The sequence below is a fragment of the Salvelinus fontinalis genome, chromosome 34 (assembly GCF_029448725.1).
Source record: "Salvelinus fontinalis isolate EN_2023a chromosome 34, ASM2944872v1, whole genome shotgun sequence".
NCBI lineage: Eukaryota > Metazoa > Chordata > Actinopteri > Salmoniformes > Salmonidae > Salvelinus > Salvelinus fontinalis.
The window spans coordinates 13,451,937-13,470,674 of NC_074698.1; the positions used below are offsets into that span (position 1 = coordinate 13,451,937).

At 40.8% G+C, this 18,738-nt stretch overlaps 1 protein-coding gene across 1 annotated transcript; it reads left to right on the forward strand.

Annotated features, from left to right (window-relative positions):
• Window positions 1-2,204: 2,204 nt before the first annotated feature.
• Window positions 2,205-17,004, forward strand: LOC129833179 (protein LSM12 homolog A). The gene is made up of 5 exons (XM_055897547.1): window positions 2,205-2,372; window positions 13,652-13,785; window positions 14,456-14,565; window positions 15,126-15,252; window positions 15,356-17,004. Exons 1-5 carry the CDS (start codon window positions 2,246-2,248, stop codon window positions 15,446-15,448), a joined length of 591 nt encoding a protein of 196 aa, XP_055753522.1. The 5' UTR covers window positions 2,205-2,245; the 3' UTR covers window positions 15,449-17,004.
• Window positions 17,005-18,738: the final 1,734 nt, after the last annotated feature.

An 18,738-nucleotide genomic window follows, 5' to 3' on the forward strand; every position in this document is an offset into this window, starting at 1 on the left:
GGTGAGTGAACTACACCTTTTACGTCATAGCTCCCGTTGTCATACCGACCATGGTTTGCTCTTTCTGTGTTCTCCAGTGGTACTACTTCACAGGCGGAGCACATGTGACCTGATGTCACAGAAAAAACAGGCATTCGCCATTTGACCGAACTCTAATCACAGTGTTGTCACAATCATGTCACCAGGGTAGGAATTGAAACACTCTTCACTTGCAAAGTTATTGGTGGATGCCACTTTACTCACATATGTAATATACACAGCAGTTCCTACTTCCTTTTACATGTGGCTATGGTGTATGTGGGGGGGTGCTTGCAGTACATGGGACTACTGTGACCTTGTTTTGTAATGTTTTGATGTAGATCATTGACCATTTGAGATTTGGTGCAAAGTTTTGTACCTCCACCTTGTATGGCATATATAAGGGTTATTGGGCTGTCCCGTGGGTGAGATGGCATATGACAGATTACCCTTTTTCTTTAAATGAACTGATGTGTGTTTTGGAGGTCAGAGCTTTTTTCCTGTGGGTATGTTGGAGGGGCAGCAAAAAAAACGACACTCAAATCAAGAAAGTCTACTCAGAATAGAGGAATGTTTTTGTGTGTTGCCTTAGACAAAACAACTACTACAAGTGGCAACCATGCAAATATGTTCTGTCTAAACAGATACTGGAAGACGTCCAAGTCTGTGTAAATTATATCGACTTATCCACCATTGAAGATAGCTTTATTGTTGCTGCCACACTATTTTGCTATTCAGTAAATAATGTATATTTATTGATATTTCATACGTTGTGTATATGTAGTGACCTATGATCATCAAGGTTCAAAGAGTAATTGTATATTTTTTGACTTTGGAAAGAGAAGTGTGTCTCTTACATTGTGTCCTTCCACTGCGCTGGTGTTTCAATCTCCACTTTCTGTGGTTGGATGTTTGAATATGTGACCGTCTTTTACCTTATATTTTAAATATATTTTTTCTCTCTTCTGGTCATAACTAATGCAGACGTTTTGAATTGATCAAAGCACATTCCTTAATTTCATGTGTTCTTTCAAATGCTTTCCTGTGCGACAATACAAATGTGTTTATACTAATTGCTACTCACGTGTATAACTGCATATATGTGTACACATGTGCAATACACGCTATTTGAACAATCTATTACTGTGACTATTATGGATGAAAATCGCTGTCCCTAAGAATTCTTTTCATGAGTTGCATTGTGCACAACGCCACCTTGTGGGTTAGCAAGGATCTTAAAGGGAATGTTGAGTCTGATTACTGTTTTATTTCAGGTTTTGTGTACATTTTAAAGCCCTTTTTTATTACTCATTGTAATGTTGTGACATCCTATTTGAGTATCTTTTTTTTAAAAGTGGGCCTGTTAGTTGTCTGAAACTCAATAAAGCGATGCACTGCTCCAATACAAAGAGGAGTAAAAATATTTAATTTACAGTGTTGGTTGTGGGATAACATGCATGGCTTTGAATAGTAAAGTCGATGAGAGTGGTTATTTTAAAATATTTATTTTCAGTTTTAAAATGGATTTCCTGCAATTGTACACATTTTGTCATGGCTTATGACATGTTTTATATGCTATATGGTGGGGACCTGTGCCCAGTCGGTAAGGGAAAGTGCCCAGTTGGTAATCGGGCTTGTAACAGGCAAGTCAAAAGCATATCTTTAGGACTGTCCACTCCACATATACATTTATGGTGGAAAAATAAGATGAATGTGAAATGCCAACTGCTTGGATGTTTTACTATTGTGCTAGTGATGGAGGAATGTGTATGGTCAAAGCAACACTCAAATTCAGTCTCCAAAAAGTGTGAGTGAATTAACGAAATGTTTTTATGCATAGGCCCACTCAACAATATTGCAACATATTGAAGTACTATTGCAGCTGTTCATGTGCTAGTGTGTCTAGTAGTCGGACTTGGTAACTGGTTGCAGTTATACACGTGCCGGGTTCAACCAGTTAGCAAGTCGGACATTAATTTCTTTGACATGGAAAAAACGTATGACTTTAATTGTGGCGAGAAGGACTTCTAATATAATATTACTAGATCAGGACAATTAAAGGTCCATATCGGTTTAACTCTGATTACACTTCCATGGGCGGCCCAATTCTCCACCTCATGACTGATTGATAATCTATTACACGCCCATCAACATTCCCTATCAATAGTCAGTGACGCCAAGGCGTATATGTACGTAACTCTGGCGCTCCCGTTTCCTGGCGGAGAAGATGGCGGCTCCTGGACCGGGGGAGTATTTCAGTGTCGGGAGCCATGTCTCCTGCCTCACCTGCTTGGGGCAGCAATTGCAAGGAGAGGTCGTTGCCTTTGACTATCAGTCCAAGATGTTGACTTTGAGTATCCTTTTTACAATTTTCCGTTGTCACTAAATCGGTGGTCTTCCAGGCTGCAAGGGGCCTGGGGGTAACTGGTCGCTCTTGCCAAATTGAGATCCGCGCAAGCGTAGTCAAGAGACTAGCTAGGGAGCTAACTAGCTTACTCTTGATCAAAACGTAGCTAACCACACGATTTAAATACTGTGCGTTCAGTTACTTTAAACCTTGTTACTTTCTATTTCATGCCAGGTATGGTAAGTTTAGAATCTGTATGATCTTGAGTTAATGTTTGTTGTTAGCCAGCTAGCTATCGAAGTTGGCATGGTATTGTGCCATTATGCTAGCTAACTTGCTAACACAAGCTATTGTGGTCAGCGTTAGCACAGTCAGTCCTTGTATGGGTCACTATCTGGCAGCTCCAAGGGGCGTTATGCCTGGCAAATTCTTAGTAACAGTTAGCTCTTTCTAGCTGCATGCTAACTAGCAAACCACGCTTAGAATTGTATTATGCTCTAAAACAATGGTTATTTAAAGAACGTTATTGATGGCTAGTCATGTAATGATGTAGCTAGCTACCCACCCCAAGTTAGCTTACGTTGTCGAAACTGACACGCAAGGATTCATCGGTGACAGTTTAGAAAGGAGTGACTGTCAAGTTCTTGGGTTAACTACACAAGCTAACGTTAGCTAGTAGTGCGGTAACTGCCTACCCAAGTACTTTGACCCGTGTCAAGTGTTTTGTAGCGGCTTGAGAAATACATTAACGTTAGCTATATGCATGTTCATAGCTGTAGCTATATTGGAAGATGTGAAATATGTTATGTGAATGTGCAGACTTGTATTTTATAACAATTTTTTTTATTTTACCTTTTATTTAACCAGGTAGGCCAGTTGTAAATGAGAACTTATTCTCAACTGCGACCTGGCCAAGATAAAGCAAAGCAGTGCGACACAAACAACAGAGTTACACATGGAAAAAACAAATGTACAGTCAATAACACAATATAAAAAAGGTCTATATACAGTGTGCAAATGGCGTGAGGAGGAAATGCAATAAATAGGCCGTATAGTAGCGAAGTAATTACAATTTAGCAAATTAACACTGGAGTGATAGATGTGCAGATGATGTAGAAGTACTGGTGTGGAAAATAGTTTAAAGTAAATAACTATGTGGATGAGGTAGGTAGATTGGATGGGCTATTTACAGATGGGCTGTGTACAGCTGCAGCAATCGGTTAGCTGCTAAGTTAGCTGATGTTGGATTGGAGATGCTAAATGTGAGTCTGGAAGGAGAGTTTACAGTCTAGCCAGACACCTAGGTATATGTAGTTGTCCACATATTCCAAGTCAGAACCGTATAGAGTAGTGATGCTGGACCGGCAGGCAGTGATCGGTTGAAGAGCATGCATTTAGTTTTACTTGCATTTTAAGAGCAGTTGGAGGCCACAGAAGGAGAGTTGTGTAGCATTGAAGCTCGTCTGGAAGTTATTTAACAGTGTACAAAAGGGCCAGAAGTATACAGAATGGTGTCGTCTGCATAGAGGTGGATCAGAGAATCAGCAGCAGCCAGAGCGACATCATTGATGTATACAGAGAAGAGAGTCGGCTCAAGAATTGAACCCTGTGGCAGCCCCATAGACTGCCAGACGTCCGGACAACAGGCCCTCCGATTTGACACACTGAAGTCTGAGAAGTAGTTGGTGAACCAGGCGAGGCAGTCATTTGAGAAACCAAGGCTGCTGAGTCTGCCGATAAGAATGTGGTGATTGACAGAGTCAAGCCTTGGCCAGGTCGATGAAGGCGGCTGCACAGTACTGTCTTTGATCAATGGCGGGTATATCGTTTAATACCTTGAGCGTGGCTGAGGTGCACCCGTGACCAGCTCAGAAACCGGATTGCATAGCGGAGAAGGTACGATGGGATTCGAAATGGTCAGTGATCTGTTTATTAACTAGGCTTTCAAAGACTTTAGAAAGGCAGGGCAGGATGGATATAGGTCTGTAACAGTTTGGGTCCAGAGTGTCACCCCCTTTGAAGAGGGGGATGACCGCGGCAGCTTTACAATCTTTAGGGATCTCGGACGATACGAGAGGTTGAACAGACTGGTAATAGGGGTTGCAACAATGGCGTCGGATAGTTTTAGAGAGGGTCTAGCTTGTCTAGCCCAGCTGATTTGTAAGGGTCCAGGTTTTGCAGCTCTTTCAGAACATCTGCTATCGGGATTTGGGTGAAGGAGAAGCTGGAGTGGCTTGGCCATGTAGCTGCGGGGGGTGCAGAGCTGTTTGTTGGGGTAGCCGTAGAGATGCTTATTGAAATGATTATCGTGGATTTATCAGTGGTGACCGTGTTTCCTAGCCTCAGTGCAGTGGGCAGCTGGGAGGAGGTGCTCTTATTCTCCATGGACTTTAGTGTCCCAAAAATTTGGGGAGTTAGTTACAGGATGCACATTTCTGTTTGAATAAGCTAGCCTTTGCTTTCCTGACTGACTGCGTGTATTGGTTCCTGACTTCCCTGAAAAGTTGCATATCGCGGGGACTATTCGATGCTAGTGCAGTCCGCCTCAGGATGTTTTTGTGCTGGTCGAGGGCAGTCAGGTCTGGAGTGAACCAAGGGCTATATCTGTTCTTAGTTCTACATTTTTTGAAAGGGACATGCTTATTTAAGATGGTGAGGAAATTACTTTTTAAAGAACGACCAGGCATCCTCTACTGACGGGATGAGGTCAATATCCTTCAAGGATACCTGGGCCTGGTCAATTAGAAAGGTCTGTTCACAGAAGTGTTTAACTTGTTATGGATACGGGGCAGCATTTTCACCTTTGGATGAATACTGTGCCCAGAGTGAACTGCCTCCTACTTAGTCCCAGATGCTAATATATGCATATTAGTATTGGATAGAAAACACTCTGAAGTTTCTAAAACTGTTTGAATGATGTCTGTGAGTATAACAGAACTCATATGGCAGGGTAAAAATCCAAACAGGAAGTGGGACTTCTGAGGCTGGTCGATTTTCAACTCATCGCCTATTGAAATCCCAGTGGGATATGGATCTGTTTGCACTTCCTACGGCTTCCACTAGATGTCAACAGTCTGTAGAACGTTGAATGAAGCTTCTACTGTGATGTTGAGCCGGATGGGAGCTGTTTGAGTCAGTGGTCTGGCAGAGAGCCAGGTCCTGGTCATGCGCATTCCACATGATATCGACTTGCGTACTTCTATAGACACAAAGGAATTCTCCGGTTGGAACGTTATTGAATATTTATGATAACAACATCCTAAAGATTGATTCTATACCTAGTTTGACAAGTTTATTCGACCTGTAATATAACTTTTTGAAGTTTTCGTGCGAAGTTCGCCTGAACCTGCACAAGCGTTTGGATATGTGTACAAAACGTGCTCACAAAAGTAGCTACTTGGACATAAATAATGGACATTGCTGAACAAAACAACAATTTATTGTGGAACTAGGATTCCTGGGAGTGCATTCTGATGAAGATCATCAAAGGTAAGGGATTATTTATAATGTAATTTTGTATTTCTGTTGACTCCAATATGGCGGAGAAATGTTGTTTCTGAGCGCCGTCTCAGATTATTGCATGGTTTGCTTTTTCCGTAAAGTTTTTTTGAAATCTGACAGCGGTTGCATTAAGAACAAGTGTATCTTTAATTCTATGTAAAACATGTATCTTTCATCAAAGTTTGAGTATTTCTGTTATTTGATGTGGCTCTCTGCAATTTCTCTGGATATTTTGGAGGCATCTCTGAACATGACGCCAATGTAAACTTAGATTTTTCGATAAATATGCACATAATCGAACAAAACATACATGTATTGTGTAACATGATGTCCTATGAGTGTCATCTGATGAAGATCATCAAAGGTTAGTGATTCATTTTATCCATATTTCTGCTTTTTGTGATTCCAATCTTTGGCTGGGAAAATGGCTGTGTTTTTTGGACTTGGCGGTGATCTAACAATCATATGTTGTGTTTTCGCTGTAAAGCATTTTTTTAATCGGACACGATGGGTAGATTAACAAGATGTTTATCTTTCATTTGCTGTATGGGACTTGTTAATGTGTGAAAGTTACATATTTAAAAAAAAAAAAGACATTTTAATTTCCCGCACTGCCTTTTCAGCGGAATGTTGTGGAGGGGTTCTGCTAGCGGAACGTGTGTCCTAGAAAGGTTATTGAACATTTATGATAAAAACATCCTAAAGATTGATTCTATACATAGTTTGATATGTTTCTACGACCAGTAATATAATTTTTTTGAATTTTCGTCCGACCTTTCCGCTGGAAGTTGCACGCGTGTTTCAATTTGTTTACCAAACTCCCTAACAAAAGGAGGTATATGGACATAAATGATATACTTTATCGAACAAATCAAACATTTATTGTGGAACTGGGATTCCTTGGAGTGCATTCTGATGAAGATCATCAAAGGTAAGTGAATATTTATAATGCTATTTCTGACTAATGTTGACTGTGCAACATGGCGGATATTTCTTTTGGCTGGTTTGGGCTCCGAGCACCGTACTCAGATTATTGCATGCTATGCTTTTTCCGTAAAGTTTTTTTGAAATCTGACACAGCGGTTGCATTGAAGTTTATCTGAAGTTCCATGCATAACACTTGAATTTTCATCAACATTTATAATGAGTATTTCTGTGAATTGATGTGGCTCTGCAAAATCACTGCATGTTTTTGAACTACTGAACATAACACATCCAAAAATCTCATTTTACATTGACATAAATATGCACTTTATCGAACAAAACATACATGTATTGTGTAACATGAAGTTCTATGAGTGTCATCTGATGAAGATCATCAAAGTGTTAGTGATTAATTTGATCTTTTTGTGACTCTCTTTGCCTGGAAAAATGGCTGGGTTTTTCTGTGACTTGGTGGTGACCTAACATAATCGTTTGTGGAGCTTTCGCTGTAAAGCATTTTTGAAATCAGACACTGTGGCAAGATTTAACGAGAATTTGATCTTTAAAATGGTGCCTAATACTTGTATGTTTGATTTATGAGATTTCTGTTGACGTGTATTTGGCGCCCTGCAATTTCATTGGCTGTTCCGCTAGCAGAACCCCAGTCCTAGACGGGTTAACCTGTCTAGGATCAGCGTGGCGCTAGCGGCACACCCCCCCCCCCCCCCCCACTGAAAAACCAGTGCCGCGAAATTCAAAAAAAATATTTTTTTAAAATATTTAACTTTCACACATTAAAGTCCAATACAGCTAATGAAAGACACAGATCTTATGAATCCAGTCAACATTTCCAATTTTTAAAATGTTTTACAGGGAAGACACAATATGTAAAGATGTACATCTATTACCTAAAAACACATTAGCATAATCCACCATCTTTTATTTGTCCACCAACACCAGTAGCCATCACCAATTCGGCTAAACTAAGATATTTATAGCCCCTAACCAACAAAAAAACTCATTAGATGACAGTCTGATAACATATTTATGGTATGGGATAGGTTTTGTTAGAAAAAAGTGCATATTTCAGGTATATGGCATAGTTTACAATTGCACCCACCATCACAAATGGACTAGAATAATTACAATGAGCAACGTGTTTACCTAACTACTAATCATCAAACATTTCGTAAAAATACACAGCATACACGAATCGAAAGACACAGATCCTGTGAATACAGACAATATTTCAGATTTTCTAAGTGTCTTACAGCGAAAACACAATAAATCGTTATATTAGCTTAGCACATAGCAATTAGCAGCCCAGCATTGATTCTAGCCAAAGTGAGCGATAAAAGTCAACATCGCCAAAAGATATTAATTTTTTCACTAACCTTCTCAGAATTCTTCCGATGACACTCCTGTAACATCACATTACAACATGCATATACAGTTTGATCGAAAATGTTTATATTTAGCCACCAAAATCATGGTTAGACAATGTGAAATGTAGACAAGCTGGTAAAGAAAACGTCCTTGCGCCACTTAGACAGTGATCTACTCTTATACATAAATACTCATAAACGTGACTAAAAAATATAGGGTGGACAGGGATTGATAGACAATTTAATTCTTAATACAATTGCGTTATTACATTTTTTAATTTATCCTTACTTTTCAATACAGTTTGCGCCAAGCGAAGCTACGTCAAAAAACATGGCGTCCTAAGCCACTAAAATGTTTCGACAGAAACACGATTTATCATAATAAAAATGTCCTACCTTGAGCTGTTCTTCCATCAGTATCTTGGGCAAAGGATCCTTTCTTGGGAGAAATCGTCTTTTGGTGGAAAGCTGTCCTCTTGCCATGTGGAAATGTCAACTACGTTCGGGATGAACTGAAAAGCGTGCCCAACTTTTCACATCGTTGCAAAAATAAATGTCCCAAAATCGCACTAAACGGATATAAATTGCTATAAAACGCTTTAAATTAACTACTTTGTGATGTTTGTAACTCCTATAACGAGTGAAAAGATGACCGGAGAAATATAACAGGCTAAACTAACGCTTGGAACAGGAGAGGGTCGGTGTCTTCCACGCGCGTTACGCAGCAAGAAAAGACTTGCTAGCTAAAGGTTTTTTTCATTTGTAGGGCCTGTGAACGAGCAATCGAGCCCGTTGGAATCGTCATCACGTAAAGGCATCCAGGGGAAGACGTAAGAAGTGTCCGTATAGTCATAGCAACGACAGTGCCCGTTTAAATGACTTCAGAAAAGTGGCCAACGTTTCTCAAATCTGACTCCATGTCAGGGAAATTGCTGTAGAATGGGCTCTGTTCCACTTAGAGACAAAATTTCAACTCCTATAGAAACTATAGACTGTTTTCTATCCAATAATAATAATAATATGCATATTGTACGATCAAGGATTTTGTGGGAAGCCGTTTAAAAAATTAGCCACATTAGCATAAATAGTCTAAACAGCGCCCCCATCCCCAACAGGTTAAGGGAGCATTTGACCGCGGACTCATAGCAGATGCAGGCAATGAGGCAGTAGATTGCAACTCCTCCTTTGGCAGTTCTATCTTGACGGAAAATGTTGTAGTTGGGGATGGAAATCTCAGAAATGTTGGTGGCCTTCCTAAGCCAGGATTCAGACACAGCAAGGACATCAGGTTGGAGGAATGTGCTATAGCAGTGAGTAAAACGAACTTAGACATGAGGGATGTCGATAGGATAAAGCCAGGTGGATTCTTTTACAGGCAACATTTGGAGAAGACCTCATACAATATCCTGTCTGGCTCTGGCGTTCCGCTAGCGGAACTCCTCCCACATTCCACTGAAAAGGCAGAGTGCGAAATTCAAAAGATATTTTTTAGAAATATTTAACTTTCACACATTAACAAGTTCAATACAGCAAATGAAAGATACACATCTTGTGAATCCAGTCAACATGTCTGATTTTTAAAATGTTTTACAGCGAAAACACTACATATATTTATGTTAGCTCACCACCAAATACAAAAAAGGACAGACATTTTTCACAGCACAGGTAGCATGCACAAAGCCAACCTAACTAACAAGAACTAACCAAGAAACAACTTCATCAGATGACAGTCTTATAACATGTTATACAATAAATCTGTTTTGTTCGAAAAATGTGCATATTTGAGGTATAAATCAGTTTTACATTGCAGCTACAATCACAGCTACCGTCAGAAATAGAACCGAAGCAGCCAGAGTAATTATAGACACCAACGTCAAATACCTAAATACTCATCATATAACATTTCTGAAAAATCGATGGTGTACAGCAAATTAAAGACAAACATCTTGTGAATCCAGCCAATATTTCCGTAAAAAAAAAAAAAATGTTTTACAGCAAAAACACAATATAGCATATTAGCTTACTACAATAGCCTACCACACTACCGCATTCATTCATCAAGGCACGTTAGCGATAGCAATAGGCACGTTAGCGATAGCGAATAAACCATCAAGATATATAATTCGACTAACCTTGATAAGCTTCGTCAGATGACAGTCCTATAACATCAGGTTATACATACACTTATGTTTTGTTCGAAAATGTGCATATTTAGAGCTGAAATCAGTGGTTATACATTGTGCTAACGTAGCATCTTTTTCCCACAACGTCCGGATATTTTTCTGGCACTTTTTCTGACACACATATTCTGACCAAATAACTATTCATAAACATAACTAAAAAATACATGTTTTATAGGAAATGATAGATACACTAGTTCTTAATGCAATCGCCGTGTTAGAATTCTAAAAATAACTTCATTACGATATGCAGTTTACGTTATGGCGAGAGCGTGCCCAAAACCTGGCCGCAAACTACTAGTTCACATGTACGACAGATATATGAAATAACATCATAAAATGGGTCCTACTTTTGCTGATCTTCCATCAGAATGTTGTATAAGGGGTCCTTTGTCCAGAACAATCGTTGTTTGGTTTTAGAACGGCCTTTTTCCTTCTCGATTTAGCAAGCACACTTTCCAAGTGGCGCGAATCTCTCCATCGTCAACAAACTCAGAGAACGGAACACGGCAAAACTCCCGAAAAAATGTCAATAATCTGATTAAACTATATTGAAAAAACATACATGTGACAATATCATCGTAAAGTATCAAATAAAATCAAAGCCTGAGATATTAGTCGTCCATAACGACAGCTTATCAGAAGGCAAATCCAGGTCCCTTCACGCGCTCTCCACAAAACAGGAAACTGGTGACACGTCATGCTGAGAGGTATTATTCGACACCAGATCAAGTTACATACTCCATTTCTTCTCTCACTGCCTGTCGACATCTAGTGGAAGACGTATGAAGTGCATCTAAACTAATAAATATCAAGGACTTTAATAGGCAGGCCCTAGAAAAGTGCATCGATTTCAGATTTTCCACTTCCAGTCAGGAAGTTTGCTGCAAAAGGAGTTCTGTTTTACTCACAGATATAATTCAAACGGTTTTAGAAACTAGAGTGTTTTCTATCCAATAGTAATAATAATATGCATATTGTACGAGCAAGAATTGAGTACGAGGCCGTTTAAATTGAGCACGATTTTCCCCCAAAGTGAAAACAGCGCCCTCTGTCCTCAACAGGATATAGGTTGGGTGAAGTTGATGTATTATACACATCTCTTGCACACTAACTTGTGCTTTTAGCCCAGCTAAATTCATTTTCAGGCCTGCACAGAGCACTGCTTAGAGAAATAGACAGTCATGAAAAGTGCAAGATTAAGTAAGCCATTTGATTTGGACCATTTGCTCACACATACATTGCAGAGCACTAAGAATTCTGTTTGCCTGGTTGTGCAGGCCAATCTTTCACCTCTTCCTGGTATAGGACAGAAAGGCCCAGAGCCAGACAAATCTGTGATAGTGGAACAACTGCAGCCACAGCCAGGGGAAAAAATGTGATGTATGTGTCTGTCAGTCAGCTGTTATCACACTGCATCAGCATTGTGGATTTCAACAGTGTGCATTCCATACCTTCATGTTCCGGTGGATGTCAAACAGGTCTCTATTACCTGGCTGGAAGGTAGTACTGCCTCAGAATCCTCAGACTAGGCTCAGTTGATCTTGTTAAATTAGAGGCATTTTATCAATGTCAGTTGATGAATAGCCCGGAGTACAGATCTACAATGTTAAGTTTGTTAAATCTAGTCTACTCTTTTGTGGATGTTGTGAGATGCATTGAGGGTGTTTCCCCAATGCTAAGGCCCAGGTCAAAGGGGATAAGTCACTCTTCAAGATGTGTATCATGTAGGCCTATTCACTTGAGATAGTTTGCTTATGGAAGCCCTCAGTGTGACATGTTTTCAGGGTGACACAATCGCATAGTATAGTGCAGGGGGTAAATAAAGCTTCAGTCAGTCATACCCTCAATTCAGTCAGTCATACCCTCATGGCATGTTATGTTCTTTCCCTTAAGGCGGGTGAGTCACTGAAAGGTCATGTCAGACAGGAAATCCACAGCCCTCTATTACTGTTATGGAGGAAGTGCAGCAGCCATAAAATGAAGGATTGTAAACCTGAATGAGTTCAGCTCTGAGCACTTTACCTCTGTCTGCCTTTAATGGGAAAACGTGTCTAACCATAGTAAAGACAAAGGCCTACTTCCCAAACCTTTACGCATATCCAACCTGCTTTTATTAGGAAAATAATTAGCTTGGCTCAGGTTTGAGGGTGTTTTCGGGAAATCAGTTGAAGGGCAAGTTCTGTGCTGCCTTCGGTTGTTGTGTGAGGTCACAGATAGTCTGTGAATTTTGTCTGCCACCAGACTATAAACCGTGTCTCAAGGGCAGTGAGCAGGCTGCTACTAGATAGTATCCTTTGAGCTTTCATAACAGTTGGGTGTTCGTGAAGGCTACTCTTGGCAGTTGTGCTTAGTAAGCCTACTAGACAGATAAAAAATTGGCTATTTGCCCTCTTTCGCTCCACAGTATTTCTGATAACCACATGATGAATTGTGGCTCGTTCGTACCCAACCTCCTCCCTTACAAACGATGCATTGGACTCTTTGTCCCCTCACTTAAGTTAGTGGAGTTGAAAGGGGATCTGCTGGTGGAGTGCATACACCTCATGCCGTCTTCAAATCAAATGTATTTGTCACATGCTTCGTAAACAGGTGTAGACTAACTGAAATGCTTGCTTCTTAACATCTCCTTTGAGAAGTTCTGAGTGAGCTTAGTTGCTGGTGGTTTGACTGCTAAGTCCTGAGCTTAGCCTATGTTTAGAACTTCTGTTCTGGGTTGTAACAGTCTGTATTGTTTCTTGGGCAAGAGGCTGTTCCTGGACTGCTGTGGTGAACCCTGGACCTGTTTCCTAGGTTATGGGGATGCATGATCCCAGGATGTTCTGTTGTGAGGAGGCTGAACTTGAATGGCAGAATAGAGGGGGTGGGGGGTTGAAAAAGAGGATGTTCCATCAAAATCCAAGCAGAACACCTGGCAAAGTTGGATTGGTGCTGTGCTTGGATTTTGTGTTCTACTAGAGTACCATATTTTGTGCTCACTTAGGCCTATTTGGTCAGTGGTTCACTATTGAGCGACTAAATTGCACTATTGTGACTAGCTGCATTATGCCATTTAGAATGTGTGTTCTGACTTCTCCCTAAGCTCAATAACATAACAATTTTAGTGATTTACCTCAGGTCTGGCATAGCCTAATGTTTTGTGGAAGAAGTGATAGAATTATGATTCCAGCTGATCCATTGTTTCCCTCACATACAGGTCCTGCATGTATATTTAGTCAAATGCTAACTGCTGCTAATTTGACCTCCATTCTGAATGTGTAGTACAGCCTATTTGCCTTGACCCACTGCCCTTTCAGAATGCGCCCCCTCCAGTGGAAAGGCAAACGTCAGCGACGTGGTTCTGATTAACTTAGCCTACGTGTCTGAGGTGGACATCATTAATGACCGCACTGAAACTCCTCCTCCACTAGCATCTCTGAATGTCAGCAAGGTAAGACCAGCCAATCACCACTCCTCACACCCTTCTTGACACATCTCCTTCTCATACCAGGTAGTGACGAATCATCGGACATCTGGTCATTTTGTCATTAGCTTTACCAATAAGTCCTGCACTTCCTCACTCGATTCAGCTAATTTTGGTTCAGAGTCAGACTAAAGACTGTAATTTGTTTAGGCCAGCTGATTATCCTAGTTGAATCAGGTGTGGTTTTGCTGGGCTGGATGAAAAACCTGCACACCCCATTGGTTTTCAGGACTGGAATTGGGAATCCCTGTCCCAACACGGAGTCAATGAATTGTATAATTTTGGGTGCTTTCACATGTTGATCGGAACCATATGTTTAACCTGAATGGATTGTTTGTGTATTTAAAGAATGAATGGCTATTGTCTTGCCCCAAAAAATCTTGAAATGTTCCAGCACCATATCATTCAACATTGGTCGGCATCAAACAAAACCCACCTGTTCCACATTTGACTAAAATTATCAGTAAGCGGTTTCTAATATTTATTTGTATTGCTAACGGGCGGAAATTCCTTAAAGTTCCTTTCAATGCCAAATATAACTTTTTCCTTTTACATACTTTAACTTCCAAGGGCTTATGGGGTTCTCAGTTGTAAACAGCTCTAACGTTTTGGTTCTCCTTTTCCAACACGCCTGCAGCTTGCCAACAGAGCACGGTCGGAAAAGGAAGACAAGTTATCCCAAGCATATGCAATTAGTGCTGGAGTCTCTGTGGAGGGCCAACAGCTATTCCAGACTATACATAAAACGTGAGTATCGTCTCTTGTTTCTAATACTGGGGCTCTGCTGCATCCATCTATAGAAACATCAGTTATTTACTTACTTTGACGGTCCCCAGTGGCCAGGAAAGACTGTTTTAAAGAAAATGTGCTACCCATTGCATTTAAATAGTCTCGTTGGATGTTGAAATTGCCTTCACTGATTAATTGACCAGTTTGAATGCCAGTCTTTGATTCAGTAATGTTTTAAAACCTATCAAATAGTATGCATTCCTTTATACCTCTTGGTTGTAATGCGATTGTAGTGTTGATCCCTGATTTGGCCTAGACTACAGTGAGTGACCTATGACCTTAAGTCTTACAGTACCAACACTGATTGACCAATTTCTGATCTAAGCTGTTAATTCTGTAATGTTCTTTTGTTTCATTAGTTTGTATATTTTCTTCAGTTGTTGCTGTTCGATATGCAACTGTCCGCCATTCGATACCTGCTGCATGGAGTCATCTGTCTAAATGTGTGACCTGAAACCTTTAACCTCAGTACCCTGACTGAAGGTTTTTTTTCTAAAACATTTTCCTTCTCTCTGTAGCATCAAAGACTGCAAATGGCAGGAGAAGAACATCATGGTGATGGATGACGTGGTCATATCCCCACCTTACCAGGTGGAGAACTGCAAAGGCAAAGAGGGTAGTGCTTTAAGTCACGTACGCAAAATAGTGAGTGCCTTCCCACCATTCATTCACTATTGAAGGGAATACAGGAATGGCAGTACCAGAAAGTTGATTGAGGATAAAATGTTACTCGTCTTGTCCCCTGCAGGTGGAGAAACATTTTAGAGATGTGGAGAGCCAGAAGTCGGTGCAACGGCCACAAGCACAGCAAACACAGAAAGACTCCACTTTATCATCTTGAGCCGGAGGTTCAGTCCGGATAGGGGGTGTGGGAGGGGCAATTGGTTGGGGGAGGTCAGAACGGCAAAGGAAGTTTTGGTTTGTTCTTTTCTCTTCCCCTCTCTTCAACATCAGACCAAGGCCAGTGTTTCCCCCCCCCCCCCCACACACACCTCCATCAGAGGTGTCCAACATTTTGAACAGAACAAAAGGGGGTTCCAACCGAGAGGGAAATATCCAGTTCATTTTTAAAGATAATCTAACAAAAGTAATCTCAATTTGCCACCATTCCCCACCCACACTCCTCTTCTTGACCTCTTACCTTCCCTTCTGTTTCTTCTCTCCTCCTGCCATCAAGCCTGCTCCTCACTTCCATTTCACAGAGAAAAGTCACTTGATTTCTGTTCATTGGTTGATCTATTTTCTAGTCCTTTTTCGTAAATTTCAAGAGTAGAAATTTATGGTAAGAGATAATGGACCTTTTCTAATATTGAAATACTGTTTTGACAAGAACACAAATTTTAATAGCTTTCTTGAAAGCACATGGTTATTTTTTTAATAGCTGACTGAAAGGATGCCAATAGTGACGCCGTGTGAATGGGATGAATGGGAACTCTCACAATCTTACAAACATGTACCCAGTAGCTTATTGAAATTGCCTCTACTGGGTAAATACCCTCTACTGGGTAAACACTCAAATTGTGTTAACATTGTTAAGCTGACATAAAATAGACTTGAAATACCTCCCCCAAATTGTCCTTTCATAAAAAAAAATACAAGTTGTAAACACCCATTTGGTTCTAGTAGCTTGAAATATTTTCATGAAATGCGTTCATTTTTTCCAAACAGACATTACTGTCTGCTTTTACCCATAAGCTCTTGCTGCTTGGTCCCACCTGAACAAAATTTTATCTTTTTCTGTGTATAGTTTTAAGTCTGGAAGCTAAAGATGAAGGGCATGTGTTATTTTAGAGTAGAGGCTGGACTGTTTTCCTCTTCCCTTTCATCCTTGTCCCTCATGGTCTTTGATTCTACAATACAGTACCTCTTCCACGATGGGACCACATTGAAATCCAGCTCCTTTCTTACATTCTCCATCTCCCACTCCTATTGTCTACCGACCATTGACACACTTTGGCAGGTGAAATCTGCTCTTCCGCCCGACTCAATGCATTCCTCCCATGTTCGAACAAGAAAAAACAAATTAAGTAACCAATTGGCCAATATCATATGGCGTGCCACTGAACCGTGTGCGATGAGATCGATCTCAGTTCTGTATGGGATGCTTTGTATTCACTTTTGGAAAAAATGTACTTAAAGATATCTTGCCATGTTTGAGACTGGGATGGGGAGCAGGGTTCCCAAATGGCCCAAAGGCCCCTATCCCAGCCTCGTGTTTATAACAATGTAGCCTGATTGGAGGCTCGGCCAGTGGGGTTAAGTTGTGACAGGCATCCGCGTTGTTTACCCGTCCACCGTGTGCTAACGAGGCTGCCGTTGCCAAGGTTTCCTTCCCAGTATTTTATTTTTTATTTTTAAATAGCTAGTAACATGGAAATAAAAAAGAAAAAAAACGAAGTTTGCAATTTGTCACGTTTCTTTTTTGGTCTTTGGTGTTCATGGTTTTCTAGTAGTTGATGTAGCAATCAGTCTTTCGTTCACACTCATATCAAAACATTCCTTTCTCAGGGAAAAGGAATTCATCTTCAACTCTTTATTGTTTTGTTAAATGCATTATTTCAACGTTTTATTGAGCTGGATCATCTGGGATGGATGAATTGCTCACTTAATGAATGAAATAGAGTAAGCCTGCCTACCTGTCATGAGAAATTGAGGGCTTCTACGGGCATTTGTGGGCTACTCCACATAATCAAAAATACAAGGGCGATTCACTCAACCAATTAAAGGAGCCTATTCTTCCATATAGAATGGCATGCTTAGTCACTCATATTGACTTCTTTTTTTTTTACCTCAATGAAATCATTAATTCAGGCTGAGAATAGTTTTCCATTGTCCAGGACTCAATGTATAGAGGCGAAACAGATCTGAAACCGTACCCTACACATGCGTTGGTCAGCAGGACAGTGTATGATTCTATTATTCACAGCAAGTTTCCCATTTATCACCTTCTAGAACCCCTCCAGGCGCAAATAATTGTCCATCTATTAATTTGTGGTCTAACGCTCAGATGGTGTAGCAACTGGTGGTATGATGTTAAACTTGTTGAGAAGAATATAGTTTCAATGGATGCCTTAGATAAAGAAAATGCTGTGGTGTGGCAAGTTTGGAATATTGGTATGTTTGCAAAATGTATGTATATATATTTAAAAAATACATTTACACAAGTATTCAGATCCTTTACTCAGTACTTTTTTTTTTGAAGCACCTTTGGCAGCAATTCCTGCCTCGAGTCTTCTTGGGTATGACGCTACAAGCTTGGTACACCTGTATTTGGCCAGTTTCTCCCATCTCTGCAGATCCTCTCAAAACTCTGTCAGGTTGGATGTGGAGTGTCGCTGCACAGCTACTTTCTGGTCTCGAGATGTTCGATTGGGTTGAAGTCCGGGCTCTGGCTGGGCCACTCAAGGACATTCAGAGACTTGTTCCGAAGCCACTGCTGCGTTGTCTTGGCTGTGTGCTTAGGGTTGTTGTCCTGTAGGTGAACCTCCAGTTCCTGCCGCTGAAAAACATCCCCACCGCATGATGCTGCCACCACCATGCTTCACCGTAGGGATGGTGCCAAGGATTCCTCCAGGCGTGAAGCTTGGCATTCAGGCCAGAGTTCAATCTTAGTTTAAATCAGACCAGAGAATCTTTAGGTGCCTTTTGGCAAACTCCAAGCCGGCTGTCATGTGCCTTTTACTGAGGTTTCCGTTTGGCCGCTCCACCATAAAGGCCTGATTTGTTGGAGTGCTGCAGAGATTGTTGTCCTTCTGGAAGTTTCTCCCATCTCCACAGAGGAACTCTGGAGCTCTGTCAAGAGTGACCATCGGGTTCTTGGTCACCTCCCTGACCAAGGCCCTAATCCCCCGATTGCTCAGTTTGGCCGGGCGGCCATCTCTAGGAATTGTCTTGGTGGTTCCAAACTTCTTCCATTTAAGAATGGATGCCACTGTGTTCTTGGGGACATTCAATGCTGCAGACATTTTCTGGTACACTTACCCAGATCTGTGCCTCGATACAATCCTGTCTTGGAACTCTACGGACAATTCCTTCGACCTCATGGCTAGGTTTTTGATCTGACATGCACTATCAACTGTGGGACATTATATAGACAAGTGTGTGCCTTTCCAAATCATGTCCAATCAATTG

Excerpts from the sequence above, each read along its gene's own strand:
- LOC129833179 (XM_055897547.1), top strand. The coding sequence starts at position 2,246 with ATGGCGGCTCCTGGACCGGGGGAGTATTTCAGTGTCGGGAGCCATGTC. Across the intron at positions 13,786-14,455 it reads CATCTCTGAATGTCAGCAAG|CTTGCCAACAGAGCACGGTC; the intron begins GTAAGACCAGCC and ends ACACGCCTGCAG. Across the intron at positions 14,566-15,125 it reads TTCCAGACTATACATAAAAC|CATCAAAGACTGCAAATGGC; the intron begins GTGAGTATCGTC and ends TTCTCTCTGTAG.